The sequence below is a fragment of the Hemiscyllium ocellatum genome, chromosome 24, assembly GCF_020745735.1.
Source record: "Hemiscyllium ocellatum isolate sHemOce1 chromosome 24, sHemOce1.pat.X.cur, whole genome shotgun sequence".
NCBI lineage: Eukaryota > Metazoa > Chordata > Chondrichthyes > Orectolobiformes > Hemiscylliidae > Hemiscyllium > Hemiscyllium ocellatum.
In genome coordinates, this window is record NC_083424.1 from 20,378,255 (window position 1) to 20,404,718 (window position 26,464).

The 26,464-nt window shown below is 42.1% G+C and overlaps 2 protein-coding genes across 7 annotated transcripts in view; one reads left to right on the plus strand and one right to left on the minus strand.

Moving 5' to 3' along the window:
* srrd (SRR1 domain containing) overlaps window positions 1–8,447 on the minus strand; it is a 37,491-nt gene extending 29,044 nt beyond the window's left edge. For 3 of the 4 annotated variants that reach the window (XR_009645973.1, XR_009645972.1, XM_060843564.1), the window contains exons 1-5: window positions 7,996–8,447; window positions 6,816–6,856; window positions 4,093–4,319; window positions 3,032–3,130; window positions 2,642–2,793 (exon numbers count right to left, since the gene is read on the minus strand). Coding sequence is in view for 2 of the 4 variants with exons in the window: in XM_060843564.1 (XP_060699547.1) it covers window positions 2,642–2,793; window positions 3,032–3,130; window positions 4,093–4,319; window positions 6,816–6,856; window positions 7,996–8,165 (689 nt within the window). In the remaining 2 variants the exon portion in view is untranslated. Of the gene's footprint in view, window positions 1–2,093; window positions 2,140–2,641; window positions 2,794–3,031; window positions 3,131–4,092; window positions 4,320–6,815; window positions 6,857–7,995 lie in introns of all 4 variants that reach the window. The other variant, XM_060843563.1, reaches the window with a different exon arrangement.
* The window catches only part of tfip11 (tuftelin interacting protein 11), a 38,997-nt gene continuing 20,560 nt past the window's right edge, over window positions 8,028–26,464 (plus strand). Inside the window, exons 1-6 of one of the 3 annotated variants that reach the window (XM_060843560.1) lie at window positions 8,028–8,646; window positions 11,263–11,407; window positions 13,604–13,809; window positions 14,807–14,966; window positions 18,693–18,849; window positions 19,931–20,058. In XM_060843560.1, coding sequence (XP_060699543.1) covers window positions 8,396–8,646; window positions 11,263–11,407; window positions 13,604–13,809; window positions 14,807–14,966; window positions 18,693–18,849; window positions 19,931–20,058 — 1,047 coding nt within the window. In that variant the 5' untranslated portion in view covers window positions 8,028–8,395. The remainder of the gene's footprint in view (window positions 8,647–11,262; window positions 11,408–13,603; window positions 13,810–14,806; window positions 14,967–18,692; window positions 18,850–19,930; window positions 20,059–26,464) is intronic. The other 2 variants (XM_060843562.1, XM_060843561.1) reach the window with 2 other exon arrangements.

Below are 26,464 nucleotides of genomic sequence, written 5' to 3' on the forward strand. Positions count from 1 at the left end.
ATCCAAAACTACAAACCTGAAAATTGCTTTTATGCCCATCCTCTGCTACACAGGCAGAAGACCAGTTTGACATCGGCAGAATCTCTAAGTCAGAAGATTCTTTACCGGTGAGGGATTTCAACTCAGAGGGTGCCAATCATGAAGCATGGTCCAGGAAACATAAATGACAATGGACAGAGACCTGACCTTGACCTTTGTTTGTACCACTCGTGTTTTGTAACTAATATCTTCTTTCAGTGTCCTGCATAGGTACAAGTCAGATATGTGTTGGCTGTGTCAGATCATCGCCAGAAGTGACATTCTCAACACAGGGAGCTACAACAGCACTGACTCACGATACATCCACTGATGGGCAGCAGGGTTAGGATGCAGCCCTTGAAGTTTCTTTTAATGTCTCATCACAACCATATTCTTATTCAATTGTGATGGAGCATCATTTTAGTTATCTTCACTTGTAACAGTAAATGCAATACAGTGATATCTTCCAGTATAAAAGGTCAGTCCCACTGTAAACAGCCAGTACTCCAACATGTGGTCTAGGCTGAAGTGAATAGTTTCGCATTCACCAATTTAATCGACAGTTAGTTAAATTTTGTCCACTAATAGACCTCACAAAAGCATTATTCGTGATGAATCTTTAAGTCTGACGTAAGTAGTCACACAGAAAGTACAACTAAGCTTCACCACAATTATACCAGTGATAGGAAACTAGAGTTTTTCTTATAAAGATATAATGGAAGAATTTCTACTGAAGCACAGGCATTTAGTAGAATTTGGCAAATTATCACTGGTGAATAGGGAAATATCATTTTGATTGTGTGATTATTAATGTAAAGCTGCCACTCAGCCAGTTAGGAGAAGGGTTTAGGAAAGAATCACAGAATTGTTATGGTGCAGAAGGTGGTAAATAAGCCCACCACGCCAGCACCAGTTCTTCAAAGAAGCATCATCGCCTACTGCAAATCTCCCCTCTCCCTATACACTTGCATACTATTTCTATCCAAACAGTCATCCTACGCTCTCTTGAAAAGTTGATGGTTTGCATCCTGGCAATGCTAACATTTACATCTTAGGGGAGACCAGCTCAAGGCAAATTCTCCCTACTTTGACAGAGCTCTGTATAAAATCAGTGCACAGAATTCCTACTTGTGCTGGTGGAATGCTACAGCTGGCTTTAAAGTGCCTGAAATTTGGTTTTCACAAAATCCTTACAGTGTGGAAGCCGATCATTCGGCACAGGTCCACATTGACCCTCCGAAGAGTATCCCACCCAGACCCACTCCAGTCTACCCTATCCCTGTAACACTACATTTTCCACGGCTAATCTCTCCAGCTTGTACATTCCCAGTTCTTACAGGCAATTTATCATCTGCAGTACCCACCTCCGCCTAATTTAGCATAACTAATCCACCTAATCTGCACATCTTTGGACTGTGGGAGGAAACCGGAACACCCAGAGGAAACATGCACAGATGCAGGGAGAATGTGTAAACTCCACACAGATAATCGCCTGAGGGTAGAATCAAACCCAGATCCCTGGTGCTATGAGGCAGCAATGCTTAACCAATGAGCCACAGTGCTGCCTGGAATTTGGGATGGAAATGAAGAGAATCTTCAGCATGTATTTCTGCTCCTGATTGCTATCGGTTAGTCACGCTGACAAGAAGGGATATCAGATGAGAGCTGGATTGGATTTGGGTCTGATGGCTCCCATTAGGTTGAATATTCACAACTCAAAGATCAGGTTTACCATGAAAAGTGACCATTTTATCAAGTTCATAAGGAACACTTTCTGCTGCTACCCTTGGATCCTAACCTCTGTTTCAGTTAGGGGGTTCAAGGGTATGAGCAAAGAGAGAAATTTGACCACAAATGCTTCTAATGATATAGTTTTGGCATATGTTCCCACCACAGAATTAAAGTAGAAGTTGCATATACGACAGAGTAACTATGTTAAAACTAAGAAGTATGCTAGGAAGCAATAGTAACGTAAATTCTGGAGGGGTACAGTGGTTTTGGAATCAGAATTATTTGTTGCTAGACTAGTTACAACTTAAATAATTGAATTGCTGATTGAAATTACTGAAGGATACATGATCAATGTATGTGTAGTCCCTCTTCAGCACTCTGGCTGGTAATCTGCAATTTTTTTAAAAAGTCAACAATTTTGATAAGAATGCAGTTTTGAGATTATCATTTCTTCAATACTCTCTCTTCAAAAACTTAATCAGAGATATTACTAATCTATTTATAATATCCACTCCAATGGTCGTCCTGATAATCACTTCCTAGTTCTAAAATGCTTTGGTTTAAATGTTTTCACCTCCCCCACCACCCCCCCACCTTTTTGTTCCAAACTCTACGCTTATCGTGCAAATTTTCACCACAGTGAACAGATTTCCTGAATGAACTCTTCTTAAGTATTGAAATTAGATCACCTTAAACTCTCCGCTTTAATAAAATCATTGTGTATTTTAAAATTCTAATTCTCAAATCATCCCTTACAGTACTATTACAGTTCCATTAATCATCCTCAGAGCTTAATCGGTTGCTATTTCCTTATCTTGCCTAATTGTGATTATTAACTTACTACCTGAGTTTTTTCATTTGCAAAGGATGAACAGCAACCAAATTTTCTTACCTCTCCTCTATCCCTTTGAAACTGTTTCCGATGAGAATAGTTTGTACGAGTTTTTGGGGTGACCAGTTTTTCCACAAGAGGTTATTGTAGAGAGCTTTGCCACAGTGAATCATGTAGAACAGTGTTGGCCTGTCGATGGATCGTTTCCCTTCCTAACAGATTAAAAAAGATTGCCAATAATGTTATGGATGAAAAAAAATTCTGAAGCACATGGACAGGTGCAGTTTGTTACTGAAGTTGTTATATGGAAAATCAGATTGTGATTAGGGGCTGAATCTGGAGCATTCACCCGAAAGCCAAAACCAGAAAGTAATGCTTCCCCTTTGTCAGATAGGATTCACAGAGAACACAATGTACAAAACAAAGACTGAATGTGTCTGTGCCTTTTACCTCGTTTTCCTCAAGCACCACCATCCCAGAATCCTTCAAGAATTTCTTCTCCCATTCTGTAAACAGGGGATCAAAGAGAAGGCAGCCATCTCGAGGGATCTGTTGTATACAACAACAAAATGCAAAACTTTACAAGGAGCAAAATCACAACTACAAAACTGGGGAACTTAGTGTAGAACAATGACCATTGGATAAATTGAAAGATTTTTTCCTCATCTGCTCACTTCTAATTTTGCATGGTTGCAGCAGATTGCATAAGACGCGGTAGCTACCTTTCTATCCCTGAGTTATCTCCCTTCAAATGGATTGAATTAACAATTTCTTTCACAGAAGTGTTCAGCTATCAGCTGCATTCTATGAACTGACGATCAAAGGATCAGTGAAGATCTCCAAGTTGCATTCATATACCTGCTGTTCATCTCAAATTCATACAGCAAAAAAAAATCAAACGATAAAGCTTTGCATTAAAAAAATTATTTACCCATCAACTATTTCTGGGTGAGGAATGACATGAGTTGGATTGAAAGTAAAGCCCTCCACCCACACCAAACTGTGACAATAAGGAGTGCTAAAGATCTTTACGTCTCCTTCAGCTGGCTTTAAAACTATGATTTCAGAGAGAGTTTATTGTATTAAGGGGATTAACAAAACTTTTCACATTATATGTTATATTAACAGTTCCAAGATGAGCATTATCAATTTTTTTGTTCATTGTCCATGTCTAAATCTGCACATTTAGAAAATTATCATTTTAAACATGATTACAAGTCACTGATGTATTTCCACAATAAAAGTATAAAACCACAAGCCTTTGGCTGAATGATAGATACACAGTACATAAGTATGGGATAAACAGAATCACCATTTGAATCAAATATGAAAAAACAACATACTTTGTCTTAACATTGGGACTAGATCTCGATGCTTTGATAAGTTAACTCTGTTATTACAACAAAATGTAATGTGGCTTCGGAGCGTACAAGAATAACGCAGACTGATGTTACTCAATGGTCTCTTTTGCTCCCCAGTCATTTACCATATTCGCATCTGACTACACTTACCTGTAGTGTCTCTAGCAGCAGGAACAGCAGAGCCAGCTGGTAACGAGATGATATGGAACTAGAAAAGTTCCCGATTCCATAACACACTGAGTTAAGTGTATTGCGACAACGGTCTGTACAGTGCTTTTTCTCTTCAATGGAACCTGGAGGTTCCCCAATAGGGAAAGGACTTGATGGAGATTCAAGTTGATCTGTATGATACATATTCACGACTCTTTGAATGGTTTCTGGAACAGATTGTCACAATTACCATCTCAGGAAACAAACAAAGTCTTAATAATTGCAGATAATTAATCACAGAATTGTTATAGGTGCAGATCATTTGCCCCATCATGTATGCACTGGCTTTTTAAGCATTTTGATGCCTTGCCAGTCTTCTTTGTTGCATAATCTTGCATGACATTTCCATTCAAATTATTATTTAATACCCTCTTGAAAACCTCAATTGAAACTGCCTCGACCATACCTCCGGGCAATGCATTCCAGATCTTAACCATTCACTGTCTGAAAAAAGTTCTTTCTCATCTCATACTCGCTTCGTTTGCAAAGCATTTAAATCTGTGTAACAACTCTCAGTCCTCGTGGAGCAGAAGGATTGTCAGGAACCTCAGGCAGGAACAGTTTCTCCTTATCCAGTCTGTTCACATACCTCATGATCTTAAAAACTTTTATCAGATTTACTCATAGCCTCCTTTCTCAAAGAAATACAGTTACAACTTTTCAAATCTATCCTCATAGCTCATTTCTCAATCCTGAAACCATTCTTGCAAATCTCTTTTGCACACTGTCCAATGTATTTACATACTTCCTAAGTGTGGCACTCAGAATCTTGTACAACCCTCCAGCGAAGGTCCAACTTGCGCCAAATGTGGGTTAAACATAACCCTCTTGTGCTCTACGACCCTATTAATGAAGCATAGAATACCAAATGCTTCATTTAAATACATCAGAACTGAAAGCAGAAGGAGGCAATACCTACTCCTCTAATTTTTACAATTATGGCTGATCTCATCTCAGCATCAACTCCACTTTCCTGCCCGCTCCCCAAACTCCTTTAACCTATAATTCATTAAAAATCTGCCTCTCTGTTCCTTTACGTTATTCAGTGTCCTGACACCCACTGCACTCTGTAGTAGTGAATTCCAAAAATTCAAGATCTTTGAGAGAAGTAATTCCTCCTCATCTCAGTTTTAAATCTGCCACCCCTTAGCCTAAAACTATGATCTCTTGTTCCAGGTTGTCCTACAAGGGCAAACACTGCTTAATGTCTAATATATCAATTCCGCCTTAGCTTCTTAGCGGTACCTCAATTCCTCTTTCTAAACTCTAGCGAGTATAGGCCTAAACTGCTCAACCTCTCTCCCTAAAACAAACCCCTCATCTCTGGAATTCACCTAGTGAACCTTCTCTGAACTGTTTCCAATGCAATTACATCTTCCTCAAATAATGGGATGAAAACTGTATGCAGTGATGTGGTCTCACCAATACCTTATACAATTTCAACAACAGTTTCTTACTTTCTTATTGAGTGCCAACTTGTGGAGTGGTTCAGGGAACATCTCTAGTCCACAAACAGCCTCACTGCCCTGTGGCCAACCACGTCGACTTCCCCTCCCACTGCCTCAAGGACATGCAAATCAAAGCCACCCACCGACTGGAGGAAGGACACCTGATCTTCTGCCTTGGGACCTAACAATAACGTGGTATCAACACTGACTTCATCAATTTCCAAATCTCCCCTCCACCCACCTCATCTAACCCTCCAACTCAGCATCACCCTCTTGACCTGACCTATCTGACAATTTTCCTTCCCACCTATTCACTCCACCCTTCCCATTGATCTATCACAATCACCTCCTATCACAATTACCTCCTACTTGCATCCACCTATTGCCTTCCCGCCTACTTTCCCTATTTATCGAGCAGCCCCCTACCCCTCCACATTCCTGATGAAGGACTTATGCCGAAACTTTGACTCTCCTGCTCTTTGGATGCTGAATGACCTGCTGTGTTTTTACCAGTGCCAGACTTTTCAACTACTGTATTCTTTTAGCAATTAATGATAAATTTCTGTTTGTTTTATTAACTGCTGTATCTGCATACTAGCTTTCTGCGATTCATGCATGATTTTTCTGTTACCTTTAATAACTTATGTACATATACCGCAGGTCTTTCATCCTTCTTCCCACTCCACCGACATGTCATTTTCCACCTAAAGTTCTACACTGTCCTCCTCAATTTACAAAGCTCCTCGGTTTTGTACTGTCTGCAAACTTTGACTTTATCTCCTGCACATCAAGATTCAGACTTCTTTTATATAGGAAAAGCAAGAGTTCCAATGGGGAACTCCACTGCACATCTTATTCAAACCCAAAAAACATCCATTAACAATGACTCTGTTTCCTATCACTTGGCCAATTTAATATCCACAATGCTACAGTCCCTTTTATTCTATGAACTGCAATTTTTTCTGACAAGTCTATTGTGTGGCACTACATTGAAGTTTTATTTGCAAGTCTACATACACAATATCAACCACACTGCCCTCATCAATTCTCTTTATCACCTCTTTAAAAACTCAAGCAAGTTAGACATGATCTTCCTTTGACGAATCCATGTTGGCTTTTCTGAATTAATCCATATTTTCACGTGACTATGAATTCTACCCTGAACATTTTTTTCTAGAAATTTTGCCACCATCAAAGTTATGTCTACCAACTCACCGAGGCAATCGATCCAGAATTCAGAACTTTGCAATTCCTCTCTGAAACAAAGTTCAATGGTTAGTTTTTCAGTCACAGAAAGCTATGACTATTTTGTAAGCATCAAATTTACAGAGACAAAGCAAGTAGAGTAGATCTGACCATATACCTTGCTTCTTGTATTAAAAGGCAAATAAGTTATTTTAGAACTTATTTTGCTAAGAACGAAAGCAAAGGAAACTATTTTACTGGAAATAAGTCAGCACTTAAGGTACATTTAATCTTTTCCACAATTGATAAACCTGCATGCCTAATTCTGATGATGCAACTTAATTGAAGTATTCAAACATGGATCAACAGAATTTCAGCTAAACTCAGGGAGATGTCAGTTGGGCAGTAGGGAGCATACAGGCCAGTCATGTCATTTAGGTGAAACTGAACAGCCAGATGGATCACACCTGAAAATTAGACCTGTCTCTGTACCTTAAGGTCTCAATGTAAAGAGAAACATTTCACTATTATAAACATTATTGTGATAGAATAGGAAAAATGGATTGATTCATGTATAAAGTTAAAAATCACACAATACCAGGTTATAGTCCAACAGGTTTAATCGGAAATCTGTTGGACTATAACCTGGTATTGTGTGATTTTTAACTTTGTACACCCCAGTCCAGCACCAGCATCTCCAAATCACGGTTGGTTCACAGATTGTGTTGGCCATATAAGGGAGTTGTAAATGTCAAAACAATAAATAAAAGAATTATGGATGCTGGAGATCTGAATCAAAAGCAGAAAGTGCTGACAAAATTCAACAAGTCTGGATACAACTGTGGTGAGAAGGCAGAATGAACATTTCAAGTCCAGCAGCTCTTCATTAGAACATAAATGTTCCTTTTAGAACATAAACCTTTTCAGGTTCATATCAATTGCCTAAGTCAGATTGGCCTCCATTCTCAGAGGCTCTTGAAGTTAGATTTCAGTGCATTTGTATTTGATGTTTTACCTCGTCAATCAGAGGATGTGTGAGTATGTGTATGCCCCAAGTCTCAAATGTTGCTGGTTTCCTGTGTTATCTCTGGTCTGGCATTGACGAGAGGCTGAGGTGCTTCCCTGCAAATATGGGGACCAAAATCCAGATCCGCTCTGTAAACCAGAACACTGCAGCAGGAGGTGGGTTCTGACAAATCACCGAACTTACACCGCTTCCTGTATTTTCTGCTGGATTCTCTGCCTCTCAGCCACACTCGGAAACTCCACCGCGTGATGAAGGCCTCGGACACATTCCCTCCGTTTCTTTATTCCTTTTTTCTTTCTGATTGTTTTCCATTCCCCTTCAGCTGGGCAGGCAGACATCTCTCTGTCTGTCATTAAGGTTTAATAAAGGCCGTACCCAGCTGCATCCTTGCTGCCGGCCTGTCTTGTTGTTGTTGATGAAGTGGCTGCGTAGAGGTTTTGAGATAATAGGCCTCGGTTTGAATGATGTGAAAAACAAACAAAAACTGGAAACACCGAGAATTGTTTTGTGTAAAGAGGAGAAACAAGAGTTTTAATCAAATGAAGCGGGGTCTGTCCCCGCCCGCTCGGTTCCCGGTTGTTTAATGTGGAAGTTTCTCCTCTGCCCTGACCCAGGTCACGGTGCCACTCGGTTCACTATCCCCCCCAACTCCCACCCCATTACCTTCTCACGCTCTGTTCTCCCAGCCCCCGGGCCGGAACATTTCTGCGCGCTCGGTGTTTCCCGACGGCGGGGTTCCGCACAGGAAACAAGATGGCGGACGTGTTCAACCGTTAGGCATCGGATCGGGGCGCGCGGCGGCGGCGGCGCTGGAGCTGGAGTAAGGCGAAGGCGGTGAGTTTGTGTCGTGGCCTTTATTCCAGTTCTTTCTGTTGCAAAGTTCCTAAACTGTTTCCAGGCCGAGTGAGCTCATTCCGGCTGGACCCAGACAGACGGAGTAAGAGACTGTGTGTGTCTGTGTCCCAGGGGACAGCACGATCTGGACCCCGCTCTTATCCCTCTATTGCCACACCATCCATTCCCAATCTCCTCTCACCCCAGCCCCGCATTTCCATTCGACCATAAGGTATAGAAACATAATGAGGCCGTTCAGCCCATCGTGACTACTCCACCATATTTTGGAGGAGCTGGCACTGAAGAAAGAAGAAGAAGCAGCGCTTCGAAAGCTAGTGCTTTCAAATAAGCCTGTTGGACTATAAACTGGTGTTGTGATATTTTAACTTTGCTCCACCTTGGGGCTCAGTGGTCAGCGCTGCTGCCTCACAGCGCCAGGACCCAGGTTCAATTCCAGCTTCAGGCGACTGTCTCTGTGGAATTTGCACATTCTCCCCGTGTCTGCGTGGGTTTCCTCCCACAGTCCAAAGATGTGCAGGTCAGGCAAGTTGGCCATGTTAAATAGAGTCATAGAGATGTACAGCATGGAAACAGACCCTTCGGCCCAACCCGTCCATGCCAACCAGATATCCCAACTCAATCTTGTCCCACCTGCCAGCACCCGGCCCATATCCATCCAAACCCTTCCTATTCATATACCCATCCAAATGCCTTTTAACTGTTGCAATTGTATCAAATTGCCCATAGTGTTAGGTGCGTTAGTCAGAGTAAATGTAGGGTAGGGGAATGGATCTGGGTGGGTTATGCATCGAGGGTCTGTGTGGACTTGTTGGGCCAAATGGCCTGTTTCCATACTACAGGGGATCTAATCTAAAAATATGACCATGCCTAGTATCTTTCTCAACCCCATTCTCTTGCCTTCTCCTCCTAACCCCTGATCCCCTTACCAATCACAAACCTATCTCTCTCTGCCTTAAATGCACTCAGTAACTTGGCCAACATAGATTCACCACACTCTGCCTGTGGAAATTCCTCCATCTCAGTTCTAAAAGGTTGTCCTTCACTTTGAGGCTGTGCATAGTCTCTCCTCCTAATGGAAACATCATCCACGTGTCCACTTTATCCAGCCCTTTCAGTATTCTATAGCTTGCAATGAGATCGCCCCATATCCATTGAATACAGGTCCAGAGTCATCTCCAGGATCTTTTGTGCAAACTTCCTCTGGAACCCCTCCAATGCCAGCATACCCTTACTTAAATTCAGGACTCAAAACTGTTCATGGTGTACATTGTCGAAAAGTGTGGTGCTGGAAAGGCACAGCTCGTCAGGCAGCATCTGGGGAGTAGGAGAATCAATGGTTTGAGCATGAGCTCTTCATCAGGAATGTGCCTGACTGGAGTTTTACATTGTTTCAGCAGTTGTGTTCTAGCCCCTTTGCCATGAATACTAACATTGCATTTGCCTTCCTAACTGCCAGATGAACCTGCATGTTGACTTTAGGAGAATCCTGAATGAGAACTCCCACGCCTCTTTGTGCATCAGATTCTAAAGCCTTTCCCAATTTATAAAATGAAAGGCCTTATACCCAAAGCATCAACTCTCCTGCTCCTTGGAAGCTGCCTGACCTGCTGTGCTTTTCCAGCACCACCCTTTTCAACTCTGACTTCTCCAGCATGTACAGTCTTTACTTTCTCCTACAACTCTATTCTTCCTACATAAGTGGATAACCTCAAACTTTCTGACATTGTATTCCATCTGCCACTTCTCTGCCCATGGTCCTAGCCTGTCCAAGTCCTGCTTCCTCAACGTTACCTGTCCCTCCACTTATCTTTGTGTTATCTGTAAACGTCCAGATCATTAATCTCTAGCATGAATGGTTGTGATCCCAACACTGATCCCTGTGGAACTCCACTAGTCACTGCTACCATCCTGAAAAAGACCCCATTTTTCCGCATTTGTGCCTTCTGCCAGACAGTCAAGCCTGTATGCCAAGAGTCAAGCTCATACTCAAACCATTGATTCTCCTACTCCTCGGATGCCCTTAAAACCATGGACTCTTCTTTAGCAGCCCTCTATGCAGCACCTTGTCAAGGGCCTTGGATATCCAAATAGGCCACATCCACTGGCTCTCCTTTGTCTAACTTGCTCATTACCTCCTCAAAGAATTGTAACAGATTAGTCAGGCATGACCTCCCATGATGAAGCTGTGCTGACTTCCAAGTACTCTGCAACCTTGTCCTTCATAATGGACTCTTAAAATCTTACCAATGACCAAGGCTAACTGGTGTACAATTCCCCATCTTCTGCCTACCTCTGTTCTTAAACATTAGCCATTTTCCAGTCCTCAAGGACCTATCTGACTCCAGTGTTTCCGGAAAGATCACCACCAATGCTTCCACAATCTCCTCAGTTATTTCTTTCAGAACTCTGGGGTGTAGTCCATTCAATCTAGTTGAGTAGTCCACTTTCAGACCTTTGTTTCCCCAGCATCTTCTACTTCGGGATGGCCACTATGCCTACCTCAGAACCTTAACTCTTTTGAAGTTTTGGTATGCCACACGAAGAATGATACAAAGTATCAATCAAGTTCATGAACCATTTCTTTGTTTTTCGCAGTCTCATTTTTCAATGTTCCAGTGTCCACTCTTACATTCTATATACAGTAGCGCCTCAACATACGAACGACCCAGTTCACGAACAAATCGGTTTACGAACAGGATTGTACGTAAAATTTTGCTTCAACGTACATACGAAATTCAAGGTACGAATGCAAAAAGCCGTGGTTTCATTGTCATTGTTCTGCTTTGCTATGCACGCTTTGAATGTCCGAACAATGGGAAAATTTATTCAGTTTGCGAACTTTTAGTTCGCGAATCGGGCCCCGGAACGAATTAAGTTCGTAAGTCGAGGTGCTACTGTATCTAAAAAACTCTCTTGCAATCATCTTCTATATTAATAGCTGGCTTACGTTCATATTTCATCATCTTCACCCCCTTATTGCTTTTTTATTTGTCCTTTACTGGTTTTTAAGTCCTCTGGCTTGTCAGTAATCTTCACCACATTGTGTGCCTTTTCTTTTGCTTTTATGTTGTCCCTAACATTGTCAGCCATGTTTGCCTTGTCCTCCCCTTAATATGTTTCTCCTTCCTTGGGATGAATTTCTACATGTGCCTCCCAAATTACCCCCAGAAACTCCTACCATTATTGCTCCACTCTCTTCCCTGCTCAGCTCCCCTTCCAATTTACAGTAGCTAGCTCCTCCCTTCTGACTTTGTAGATATCTTTACTCAATTGAAATGTTATTACATCCTGATTCTAGCTTCTCCCTTTCAGAATGCAGGGTGAATTCTGTCATATTATGATATTATTTCCTAAGAATCCCCCACTGCCACGATCTCCCCATCTCCTTTCCTATTCCCTATTTCAATCCAACCCCCCCTCCCCATTTTCTTCCTACTCCTACCCAATCTACTCTCCAACCTATGATCACCTAATGCTCTCTAGAAGTTGCTGTTTATTATCAAGGAATGGGATCCTTTACTATTTCAGTAATTATTATGATTGATGCCTCAGCATGGACCTCAGCTAGCACTTTGGACTGTTGATTTTGAAGCAGCTAATACGGAAGACACATAGCAAGTCAAGAAGGTAGCTTCCCACCACTTTTTCAAGAACAACTAAAGATGGACAATAAATGGTAGCTTAGTCAACAATCCCACCATTCCACGAATGAATAAATAAAAAAGCTTTCTGTCCCATGGGATCAGAATTTTATATAATCTTTCTCTGCCAGTTCTACCATCTGTAATCTTTTTGAAAGCAATTTGAAACTTGCTGGGGTAAGGCTAGTTGCCGAGTATTAATAGTGTATTTCACTTGACAAGTGAACGCATATGGAGAACTGTCAAAGCCAATTACACTTAACTCCATCTTCTCCCTCAAAAATATGAGATAAAATAATAAACCGCACACTTTCTGTTCCGTAGTTCGGGTATTTTATTGGGTGTCCTGATGAAGGCCTTATACCCGGAATGTCGACTCTTCTGCTCCTCGGATGCTGTCTGACCTGCTGTGCTTTTCCAGTGCCACACTTTTCGACTCTGATCTCCAGCATCTGCAGTCCTCACTTTCTCCTATATTGTTTTTGGCATTGTCTTTCTTTCTGAGCTACTTGTAACTCCAGCCGTATGGCTTGCACTCTCTTGTTTAATATCCTGACTGTTCACTTGTCCTTTTATCTTATTTCTCTGGGTGTTTCCATCGAGTTGATTATGAAATACGGCTGGGAGTAGAATTTCATAATCGGCCGACTCTTGGCCAAGGGGATTTTTTTTAATGATACCTGCGATTAAAAAGAATCAGCAAAACTTAATAAATATCAGGAAATGGATGAAGTGGTTGATTGGCATTTAGAATAGGAAGGACAACATCTTGGGTGAACTCTTCTTCAGCACCCACATTATTAACTTGGCTCTCTGCCTCAGTTGCTGGATGCCAGTTTTTTTTTAGTAATAAGTTTCATTCAGATTTCAACCTTTCACGATGTACATTTTTAAGCAAATACCGGGCCTTATTTTTGAACATTGAAGAAGTGATCATGCTCTGGATTCAAATACCACAGCAAAGAGGGAAGTTTGAGCTGGAGCTGAAAATGTGTTGCTGGTTAAAGCGCAGCAGGTCAGGCAGCATCCAAGGAACAGGAAATTCGACGTTTCGGGCAAAAGCCCTTCATCAAAATTGGCCCGAAAATTCAAATTTCCTGTTCCTTGGACGCTGCCTGACCTGCTGCACTTTAACCAGCAACATGTTTTCAGCTCTGATCTCCAGCATCTGCAGACCTCACTTTTTACTCGAAGTTTGAGCTGGAGTCAGGCGATTTTAATGTCGGTTTTTTTTTGTGACAAAGTGCTATTACCGCCGTGTTTATTGATATCCAATTCTTTTAATTATCTGGCAGGTGAAAATGTCAATGTCACATCTTTATGGGAAAGGCCAGGATGACGACGAAGTGGAGATGGAGCGGTTTGAAATTTCAGATTGGGACTTGGAAAATGAGTTCAACCCAGACCGCGTACGCCATCGGCAGACAAAAGAGGATGCCATCTACGGCATGTGGGCTGAGAATGATTCTGATGATGAAAGGCCAAGCTTTGGGGGAAAACGGTAATCTCAAACATCATACGCTCCGGCTTCTACCATTGAGATTTGACATTTTATTTTATCCACTTGTCTCCCATTCTTGAAGCAACTGAACATTCCGGGCTTTTGTTTGATGCTTTTGCTAACTTGATTAAGTGGCTGTTCCTCCATGTTTGATCCTAGGATTCTTGCAATTGCGCCAGCCCTGGGGCAGATCTCGGGTCAAAGTAGGCGCATATTCTTCAATTTCTCATTTGTTCAGTTATTTTCTTACCTCTTGGATTCCCCAATCTATTTCTTGTTCTGTTTCTGTGTTAAGATGTTGTCCATGTGATGTGTTTCTGACATTCTTTCATCCTATTTTGTAATCATCAACTATGAGAGGTTGACTTGGCTCCATTTGATGTAATTAACATATTTTGTCAGGGTCTTTTTTGGAATTCAGACTCACCAATTTTCTTTCTGAGCAAAATCAAAAGTTGGCCATTTAGAGAATTTTGGGTGCAAAGTTGAGCTGTACCAGTCAGTAACACTGATTGGACTGGACTGTGACTGATCTAGTACTGATTTTTAAAAATGGAACAATTATACCTATGGCCTATTGGTTGAGTGCAGAGCTAGTGGGAATGGTGATGTTTGTCATCAGTGAGGCCTATAAATCCTTACAATCCACCCATATCAGCTTGTGCTTTTATTCACTATTCTCTAATACAATAAATTGCTCTGTTGGAATAGAGAAGATAGAGATGTCTATTCACTCGTCAGCATGTGTTCAGTACTAGTTATCTGTAATCCTGTTAGATGGATTTAATTGAAGCAACGCTAGTTGATCAGACTATCAGTTTTATCTTTTTGGACATGGCCAGTACTTATGTTCAGATCCCTGTGTATTTTCTGCTCTAGTCCTCTTATGTGCTTCTCTCCAAACACTTGCCAGCTGTACGTGGGATTTAAGGACCTGCAGTTAGATTTTTGAAAGCAACTGTACAATAATGTTACTGTATCTGCACTGTTTCTATAGTTCCAAAGATTACAGTGCTCCAGTGAATTTCATCAGTGCTGGAATCCGACGACCTGCAGCTGAGGAAAATGCAGAAGATAAGGATTCTGATGACTCTGAAGAAGAGAAAGTTAAGCGAGAAGATTTTCCAAAGGAATTCGCCCCAAAGAAATTGAAAACTGTAAGTACAGTAACTGTTATCAGGCACTCTACCAACGAGAATTCTGTTATAACCGGCATTTCTGATACATTTCTTGAAAAGAATTTAGTCACTGTGAATGTGCAGATAATAATTCTGAGTAAATTGCAAATCTGCAGAAGTTGATCTTAAACTTTACATGAAGTTATTGAATTATTGGATCGGTTTTGGTTAGTGCCTGAGAACTAAACAACTCCAGTGAATCTGTCTGCTTGATATTTGTTTGAAGCCTGTCTGAAGGTCATGGTGTCAGCTGTGGTTTCAACTTGTTCTCCAGTTGTGATGATTTTACTATAATGTCCTGCTGTTTTGAGACAGTTGACTGCCCAGTTGCTGCCCCTCAATCCTTTAATGATAGAACTGCAACTTTTTTGCATCCAGAATTTAACTCATGCATGCTGGATAAAAATAAAAAATCCTGTATTTAGTCAAGGTCTGGGCTTGATACTTGATAGCTGTGCATTAGTTTAAATCATCAAAAGACATAATGGCAGTAATGGATTAGATGTGACTGAAATCAAGCAGAAGTAGTAATACTTCCAGCAATGGATTGATGTTAGAAACGCCGGCAACGCTACAGACTTGGCTGGTCAGTAATCCGGAGACCCAGTTACTGTTCGAAAGACCTAGGTTTGAATTCCACACAGCAGTTGGTGGAAATTGAGTTCCATAAAAATCTGGAATTAAGTCTAATGATAACCATGAAATCAATGTCAATTGCTTAAAAGCCCATCTCCTGGGAAAAAAAAAGTGCTGTACTTACCTGGTCTTTCCTACATGTAATTCCAGACCCATAACACTGTGGTTGACTCTTAACTGCCCTCTGAAATAGCCTAACTCCACCAAATAGACTCGAGCAGTGCTTTCTTAAGGGCAAATAGAGATGGGAAATAAATGCTGGGCTGCAAATGGTGCCCACACCCCATGAGTGATCTTTTAAAAATGTGGAGGAAAAGAAATACTTTTAAACTATATACTTGGGAGCTAAGAGCATTTCGCATCAAATTTTGAATTTTAAGGAAAACCTTGAAATGTGTGAATGATATTTATATTTTCATTGTTCTGAAAATTCTGTGAGGATATCACATATTTTATAGATGCACAGAGTGACTATATATGGACAAGAATATTATGGTTTCTTTCATTAATCAATGCCATCACTCATGAGATCGAAGTGTCACTGGCTTGTTCATTTATTGTCCAACCCTAGTTGCTCTTGGGAAGGTGGTAATAAGCCGTCTTCTTGAACTGCTGCAGTCATGGAGTCATAGAGATGTACAGCACAGAAACAGAGCCTTTAGTCCAACTCATCCATGCTGACCTAATATCCCAGCCCAATCTGGTCCCATTTTCCAGCAGTTGGCCCATATCCCTCCAAACCTTTCCTATTCATATACCCATTCAGAGGCTTTTTAAATGTTGCAATTGTACCAGCCTCCTCCACTTCCTCTGGCAGCCCATTCCATACACACATCATCCTCTGCATGGAAAACGTTGCACCTTAGGTCCCTTTTATATCTTTCCCTTCTCACCCTAAACCTATGCCCTCTAATGCTGGACTCCCCCACACGAGGGAAGAGACTTTGTCTATTTATTCTATCCATTCCCCTCATGATTTTATAGACTTCAGTAAAGTCACCCCTCAGTCTCTGATGCTCCAGCAAAAACGGCCCTAGTTTATTCAGCCTCTCTCTATAGCTCAAATCCTCCAACCCTGGCAACATCCTTGTAAATCTTTTTGAATCCTGTCAAGTTTCACAACATTATTCTGATAGGAAGGAGACCAGAATTGCATGCAATATTCCAATAGTGGCCTAACCAACTTTTTTGTACAGCCACAACATCACCTCAATACACTCAATACGCTGACCAATAAAGAAAAGCATACCAAACACCACCTTCACTATCCTATCTACCTGCGACTCCACGTTCAAGGAGCAATGAACCTGCACTCCAAGAATCTTTGTTCAGCAACACTCCCGAGGACCTTACCATGAAGTGTAAGTCCTGCTAAGGTTTGCTTTCCCAAGACGCAGCACTTGACATTTATTTAAATTAAACTCCATCTGCTACTCCCAGCCCATTGACCCACCTGGTCAAGGTCCTGTTGTAATCTGAGGTAATTTCTTCACTGTCCACTACACCTCCAATTTTGGTGTTAGCTGCAAACTTATTAACTATACCTCTTATGCTCACATCCAAATCATTGATATAAATGACGAAAAGTAATGGACGGAGCACCAATCCTTCTGACACTCCACTGGTCACAGGCCTCCAGTCTGAAAAACAACCTCCACACCACCCTCTGTCTTCTACCTTCAAGCCAGTTCTGTATCCAAATGGTTTGTTCTCCATGTATTCCATGAGACCTAACCTTGCTAAGCAGTCTCTCATGGGGACCTTTGTTGAATGCCTTACTGAAGTCCGTATAGATCATGTCCACCACACTGCCCTCATCAATCTTCTTTGTTATTGTTCAAAAAGCTCAATCAAGTTTGTGAGACATGATTTCCCACGCACAAAGCCATGTTGACTATCCCTGATCAGTCCTTACCTTTCCAAATACATGTACATCCTGTTCCTCAGGATTCCCTCAAACAACTTGCCCACCATCACTGGACTATAGTTCCCTGGCTTGTCCTTACCACCTTTACATTGAGATGTTCAGCACCAAAGCAGACCCTTTGGTCTAACATGTCCATGCCGACAAGATATCCTTCAATTAATCTAATCCCATTTACCAGCGTTTGGTCTGTATCCCTCCAAACCCTTCCTATTCATATACACCCAGATGCCTTTTAAATTTGTAATTATTGTAGTAACTTCACCACTTCCTCTGGCAGTTCAATCCATAGGCGCATCACCCTCTGCATGAAAATGTTTCCCCTTTCCCGTTAAATATATGCTCTCTAGTTTTGGACCTCCCATCCTGGGGAAAAAACCTTGACAGTTCACCCTATCCATGCCCTCCTGATTTTATAAACCTCTACAATGGCACCCCTCAGCCTCTGATGCTCCAGAGAAACTAGCCCCAGCCCATTCGTCCTCTCCCTATATCTCCACGTGCTGTAGGTAGACCCACAGTTTTGCTTTCTGGAAAAATTTCAGATTAAATAATTTTTGTTCAATTTTGACTTTATTTGGGAGAGAGTTGGAATTATTAGAGAATCTGTGCTTGTTTATATATAATATAAGATCAAAAACAACATTACTGCCTGTACAAAAGCACTATCTATGTTTGGTCAGGTGATAAAAGGAATTGAGGTTTTCCTAAAATCAGTAAACTTTAAAACATTTTTTGTTGAATGAAGTTTTACAAACTTTTGTCAGTTATTTGTTTCCAACGGAGAAATAGTAACACTGTTTTACTTTATTTGTTTTCCTTAAGGATTGTGGAACTTATTCTTTGCTGAAATAGTGATGCAGTCTGAATAGCTATTTACCAAACTAAGATGGTTCAATAAAACATTAAAAATGAGCGTTCCAGGAATAAAACAAATGTACTTGCTTCACCATAGTTTGGGGGATCCTTAGTATGTTTCTCCCCAAGTCTGTTAGTTGAAATGTGCATTTTTCCCCTACTTTTAACAGTTCCTGTCCTTTTCCCCCCTTCTGCCACTCCATAAGTACATATTGTATCCTGATTGACTGGCGCTTCTTGGGTTTGGTTCAGATATGTTTGGTTTTTCATTACATTTTTTCTCGTAGGGTGGCTTTTTCAAATCTAGTTCAAAAGGATTCACAGGAGGACATCGAACAAACCAGGAAATTGGCACCTGGGAAAAACATACCAAAGGGATTGGACAGAAATTACTGCAGAAGATGGGTTACGTACCTGGCAGAGGTCTTGGGAAGAATGCACAAGGTACAGTTTTCAGAAAGTTTATTAGCAGTGTTAATGATAATTCTCTGTCAGTAACTTTTTCTCAAAAGGTGGGAGTTCATATGTGAAAGCTGTTCTCCTCCTCCACACTACCACAGGTCTTTGAGTAAAAGTGCTGTTTTTCTGATGAATCCTGATACTCCACTGGAGTGGGGAAATAGTTATTTCACTTTCATTAATTTAACTTCCTGAGAAAAATTAAGTTTGTCCCTGAAAATACCATAATCTCACCCCAACACCCAAATTCATGTAGCATCCTTCAATAAGAATCCAAGTAAATTATCATCCTTCGTACAACAATTCAGTACTTTCTTCAGAATCATACAGTCCAGAAACTGTTTATTTCTCCAAACTCCCTAGCTTCCATGTCCTCCTCTGAATACTGACACAAGAGATTCATTAATATCCCATAATATCTCCTGCAGTTCCACATGTACGTGGCCGCATTGATCTTTAAGGGGCCCTATTCTCTCCCTAGTTACTCTTTTGCCCTTAATGTATTTATAGAATCTCTTTGAATTTTCCTTAACTCTGTCAAAGCTATCTCATGTCCCCTTCTTGCTCTCCTGATTTCTTTCTTGAGTATATTCCTGCTGTCTTTATACTCTTCTGGGGGCTCACTCAATCCCAGCTGTCTATCTGATACATTCCTCCTTTTTGTTTTAGACCAGAGCCTCAATTTCTTTAGTGATCCAGCATTCCCTGCACCTACCAGCCTTGCTCTTCACACTAAGAGGAACATAGTGTTTCTGAACTCTTGTTACCTCATTCTTAAAGACCTCCGACCTCTCAACCATCCCATTATCTGCAAATAGTCTCTCTCAGTCAAATTTTGGAAGTTCCTATCTAATACCATCAAAACTGATCTTACTTCAATTTAAACTTTAATTTTTTGATCAATTCTGTCCTTTTCCATAAGTATTTTAAAACTACTAGAATGATGGTCACTAGTCCCAAAGTGCTCCCCTGCTGATAGCCTCTTCAGCTCCAAGCCATCAAGTTCCATCTTTTGCCCATTTTGTGAATTTAAGCCAATAATAATATTGTTTCTATTACTCTGTAGGAATTGTGGCACCAATTGAAGCAAAAATGAGAAAGGGGAAAGGAGCAATTGGTGCTTATGGGTCTGAACGAACAGAGCAGTCACTGAAGGATTTTCCTATTGTTGATTCCGATGAAGAAGCAGAAGAGGTTTGTAGCAACACAACTTTTGGCTTGTTGTACTTATTTTTGTAAAAGCACATCAATCCATCCCTTTCCCTTGAAGGAGCTATTCTAGATGTTTATTTCAATCCTGCTTGATCTCTATTCAAAAACATGCATTTCTGAACACAGATCAGTAGAAGGCAATTAGAATAAGAGATCTGAATAATTATATCCTGAGTGCTAGGCCTCAACTGATCCTGACCCTAGCCTCAGCCCAGAAGCACTGAGGACCAATTGTAAGTGCTTCTGCAGCTACTTCATTTGAGAATCAATTTTTTTTGGTTTGTCTGTTTAGTGCTACACCAATGAGTAATGAGGCTACAGTAATAACATAAGCACATCAGTAACAACTTGGATTTACATAACATCTTTAATGTAATAAATTTTGTCAAAGTGCGACACAGGAACATTGTAATGCAGTATTTGACACTCAGGAGTTACTTTAGAATATATAAAGGAAGATAACAAAAAACTGGAAGAAATAGGAAATTAGAGGCATTTTAACGAAGGAAAGAAAGGTTGAAACGAATAGGTAAGGAATTGGGCGTTGATAGTTGAAGGTCCTGATATTGGAGAAACTAAAATGAAGAATGGTCAAGAGGGCAGGATTAGAGGAACTCAGAACTTTGTGGGACGAGAGGCAACTATAAAGATTGAGAGAAGACAAAGCCATAAAGGGATTTGAAAACAAATGTAAAAAATTTTACAATCGCTGCAGATCAGTGAGGTGGTGGGTAAATGGCTGGTGTTAGTAAGGATGTATCAACAGAGTTTTTGAGTGTATAATGTAGAAGATGGTGAAGGGTGTGCTGCAATATCCTCCTTCATGTTTCCAGCTGGACCAGCATCTCAGGAAAGTAACTAGCTTCTCAGGAAAGTAACTAGCTAGTAGTGGAGGAAATAGGTTGGAGCAACCCATTTCCTGTAGATGCCACGGAGGCGATGGCTGAGTGGTATTATTGCTTGACTATTAATACAGAAGCCCAGAGTAATGTTCTGGGGACCAGGGTTTGAATCCTGCCACAGCAGATGATAGAATTTGAATTTGTTAAAAATCTGGAATTAAGAGTCGACTGATGATAACGAAACTATTGTCAATTGTCAAAAAAACCCAATAGTGCACTAATGTCCTTTAGGGAAAGAAATCTGCCATCCTTACCTGGTCTGGCCTACATGTGACTCCAGAGCCACAGCAATGTGGTTGACTCTGAACTGCCCTCTGAAATGGCCTAGCAAGCCACTCAGTTGTATCAATCGCTAGAAAGTCACAACAAAGAAATGAAACCGGGTGGACCACCTGGCATCGACCTTGGAACCGGAAAAGACAACAGCAAAAATGCAAACAGCCCTGTCAACCATGCAAAGTCCTCTTAACCAACATCTGGGAGCTAGTGCTGAAATTGGGAGAGTTGTCTGACACGCTCATCAAGCAACAGCCTGGCATAGTCATTCTTAGAGTATCATGCCTTACAGATAACACCCCAGAAACCACAGTTATTATCCTTGAATATGTCCTGTCCCACTGGCAGAACAGACCCAGTAGAGGTGGCGGCACTTTGGTATCCAGTCAGGTGGGAGTTGACATCAACTCTGGACCCCATGAAGTCTCATGGCTTCAGGTTAAACCTGGACAAGGAAACGTCTTATTGGTTATCACATACTGTCCTCCTTTGGCTGACGAATCAGTACTTCTCTATGTTGAACAATAATTAGAGGAAGCACTGAGGGTGGCAAGGGAACAAAATGGGTGGGGGTTTTCAATGTCCACCGTCAAGAGTGGCTCGGCATGGATCGAGCTGGTTGGGTCCTAAAGGATATAGCTGTTAGGCTGGTGTTATGAACTAAGCCAGACCACTCAAAACATTCTTAAGCAGGCAGCCCTATACCTAACTTTGCAGTTTGTTTCAGTAAGTGTACAGTGAAAGTTACCTGAAGTGAGATAGCTAGGTTGACTACTAGATTTTAAAACAGACAAATATTTATTCACAAAATTACACAATGAAACACAAAGAACAGAATAAAGAACCCCGATAGAACTCAGCCTATCGAACTAGACTTAATTATGCCGTTTCGAATATACACAACAGTCCCAATAAGCAAACTCCCTCTAAAACCCAGTATAAATGGAACACATACTTACAGGTTGAAGTTGAAGGGTAGAAAAAGAGAGAGAGAGAGTTTCCACACAGCTCCCTGTTGGACTTCAGTTCAAGACCGAACTAAAAAACTGCTCAGCTCAGCTAGAGAGCCACCCCCCCCCGCCCCAATACAGGTCACTTATAAAACATGACCAACTTTGGCCTGAAGTCTCATCCCTTTCCATATAAACAAAAGGCCTCTCAAAATACTTCCATCTCTGCACCAAACCAGACGATCAGAGTCCGGCCTGGTTTATTGTCCCTCTGAAAAAAATCAAGGACAGAGTCACCTTGAGCCAAGGATCAGCTTTTAGGTTTAAAAAAAGGATTAGCTTTATGACACCGGATCTGCGGCAGGTGGTGAAGAAACCAACAAGAGGGAAAAAAACTTGACCTCATGCCGACTAATCTGCCAGCTGCAGAAGCATCTGTCCCAACAGTATAGGTAAAAGTGACCACCACACTGACCTCGTGGAGATGAAGTCCCGCCTTCAGATTGAGAGTAACCTCCATTGTGTGGCACTTTCACCGTGCTAAATAGGACAGACTTCAAACCAATCCAGCAGCTCAAGACTGGGTATCCATGAGATACTGTCGATCATCAACAGCAGCAGAACAGTACTCCAGCACAATCTGCAACCTCATGCCTGGCATATCCCCCACTCACCCATTACCATTAAGCCAGGAGATCAACCCTGGTTCAATGGAGAGTGCAGGAGGGCATGCCAAGAGCAGCATTAGGTATTGGATTAGTGGTGCTGGAAGAGCACAGCAGTTCAGGCAGCATCCGAGGAGCAGCGAAATCGACGTTTTGGGCAAAAGCCCTTCATCAGGAATAAAGGCAGAGAGCCTGAAGCGTGGAGAGATAAGCTAGAGGAGGGTGGGGGTGGGGAGAAAGTAGCATAGAGTCACGACATGGTTGAAGACCTTCAGGCAGAGGAAATGACCTGGAAGTTTGCAGTGGGAGAGGGACTCCCTGAGATTCTTGTAGAGAGAGGAGGAAAACTTCTTCAAGGCAGGCATCCTTGCAAATGTATTCGCAGTAGGGTTAAAATCAACGAGGTAAAAATAATGACTACAGATGCTGGAAACCAAATTCTGGATTAGTGGTGCTGGAAGAGCACAACAGTTCAGGCAGCATTGTTTTTACCTCGTTGATTTTAACCTTACTGTGAATCCTCTTGCAAGGATGCCTGCCTTGAAGAAGTTTTCCTCCTCTCTCTACAAGAATCTCAGGGAGTCCCTCTCCCACTGCAACTTCCAGGTCATTTCCTCTGCCCTGAAGCTCTTCAACCATGTCGTGACTCTATGCTACTTTCTCCCCACCCCCACCCTCCTCTAGCTTCTCTCTCCACGCTTCAGGCTCTCTGTCTTTATTCCTAATGAAGGGCTTTTGCCCGAAACGTTGATTTCGCTGCTCCTCGGATGCTGCCTGAACTGCTGTGCTTTTCCAGCACCACTAATCCAGAATCTGGTTTCCAGCATCTGCAGATATTGTTTTTACCTTTTGCAGCATTAGGTATACCTAAAAATGAGGTGTCAACCTGGTGAAGCTACCAAACAGGACTAAGTGTGTGCCAGATAGTATAAATAGCAAGTGCTAAGATAGAGCGAAGTGGTCCTACAACCAACGGATCAGATCAAAGCTGTGCAGTCCTTCCACATTGAGTCATGAATGGTGGTGGACAATGAAACAACTCACTGGAGGAGGTGGCTCCACAAATATCCCCATCCTCGATGATGGAGGAGTCTAGCACATCAGTGCAGAAGGTAAGGCTAATGCATTCATAGCAACCTTCAGTCAGAAGTGCTGAGTGCATAATCCATCTCTGGCTCCTCCAGTGCTATCCAGCATCAAAGATACCAGTCTCTAGCCAATTCGATTCACTCTGCGTGATATCCAGAAACAGCTGGAGGCACTGGATACTGCGAAGGCAATAGGCCCTGATAACATTCCGGCAATAATACTGAAGATGTGTGTTCCAGAACTTGCCCCTCCCCTACTTAAGCTCTTTCAATACAGTTACAAACTGACGTCTACCCGACAATGTGGAAAACTGCCCAGGTATGTCAAAAAGCAGGACAAATCCAACCTGGCCAATTAGCGCCCAGGAGAAAGTGAGGACTGCAGATGCTGGAGATCAGAGCTGAAAATGTGTCGCTGAAAAAGCACAGCAGGTCAGGCAGCATCCAAGGAGAAGGAGAATCGATGTTTCGGGCATGAGCCCTTCCTGAAGAAGGGCTCATGTCTGAAACGTAGATTCTCCTTCTCCTTGGATGCTGCCTGACCTGTTGCGCATTTTCAGCAATTAGCGCCCAGTCTACTCTCCATCATCAGTAAAGTGATGGAGGGGGTCATCAGCAATGCTGTCAAGCAGCCCCTGCTCAGTAGCACCCAGTTTGAGTTTCGCTAGGGTCATTCAACTCTCGATCTCGTTACAGCCTTGGTTCAAACATGGACAAAAGAGCTGAATTCAAGAGGTGAGGTGAGAGTGACAGCCCTTGACATCAAGGCTGCATTTGATAGAGTATGACATCAAGAAGCCCTGGCAGAACTGAAATCAATGAGTATCAGAGGGCAAACACTTCGCTGGTTAGAATCATACTTGGCACAAAGGAAGATGGCTGTGGTTGTGGAGGGTCAGTTATCTCAGCTCCTGGGCATCTCTGCAGGAGTCCCTCAGGGTAGTGTCCTAGGCCCAACAATCTTCAGCCGCTTCATCAATGAGCTTCCCTCTGTCATAAGGTCAGAAATTGGGATGTTCGCCGATGATTGCACAGTGTTCAGCACCATTCGTGACTCCTCAGATACTGAAGCAGTCTGTGCTCAAATGCAACAAGATCTGGACAATATCCAGGCTTGGACTGACAAGTGTAGTGCTGGAAAAGCACAGCAGGTCAGGCAGCATCTGAGGAGTTGTAGAATTGACGTTTCAGGTAAAAAGCTCTTCATCAGGAATGAAGCTGTGAGCCGAGGGGATGGTGAGATAAATGGGAGGGGGTTGGGTCTGGGGGAAAGGTAGCTAAGAGTGCAGCAGGCCCCTCCATCTACCTATTGCAGTCTCCCCACCTCCCATCTACCTATTGCACTCTCAGCTACCTTCCCCCAGCCCCACTCCGCACCTATTTATCTTACCACACCCTCGATTCACAACCTCATTACTGATGAAGGGCTTTTGCTTGAAACATTGATTCTCTGCTCCTCAAATGCTGCCTGACCTGCTTTTCCAGCACCACATTCTCGACTAATCTCCAGCATCTGCAGTCCTCACTTTTGCCTTGGACCAACAAGTGGCAAGTAACTTTTGTGCCACACAAATGCCAGACAATGACCATCACCAATAAGAGACACTCTGACATTCAATAGTTTTACCATCAACTGTCAACATCCTTGGAGTTACCATTGACCAGAAACTCAACTGGACTCACCGCATAATCACAGTGGCTACAAGAGCAGGGCAGCGACCAGGGATACTGCGGCGAGTAACTCGCTATCCATCATCTACAAGGCACAAGTCAGGAGTGTGATGGAATATTTCCCACTTGCCTGGATGGGTGCTGCTCCCAACACTCAAGAAGCTTTACTCTGTCCAGGACAAAGCAACCCACTTGATTGGCAAACATTCAATCCCTCCACTAGTGGTGCTCATTAGTAGCAGTGTGTACTATTTACAAGATGCACTGCAGAAATTCACCAAAGATCCTTAGATAGCACCTTCCAAACCCATGACCACTTCCATCTAGAAGGACAAGGGCAGCAGGTACTTGGGAACACATTTTTTTCTCCTGCAAAAAGAAAACTTGAAATAGTCGTCACTATTGTAAAATCAGAAATAACGTGCCCAATTTGTGCATAGCTGAAAACCTGCACCTCAGCTTCTGTCAGTGTCAGGATGACACTTCCATCCATCTCCACACCTCACCACCTTCCCCAGTTTGATTATTTGCCTTGTGGCACATTTAACAACTGCTTAGTATCTCATTTCCAGATGAATATTGGAGTTCATTGAGTTGGGATATACATGAGTGGATATCTAAGGTTGAAGCCAATTGAAGGCAAATTTCATAATTTGCTAATAATGAAGAACAGTTAGTACTAAAGAATTGGATACTCTGGAGGCAGGAAACATGTTTCTGCTGATGGGTGAGTCCCGAACCAGAGGACACAGCTTAAAAATAAGGGGTAGGTCATTTAGGACAGAGATGAGGAGAAATTTCTTCACCCAGAGAGTGGTGGCTGTGTGGAATGCTCT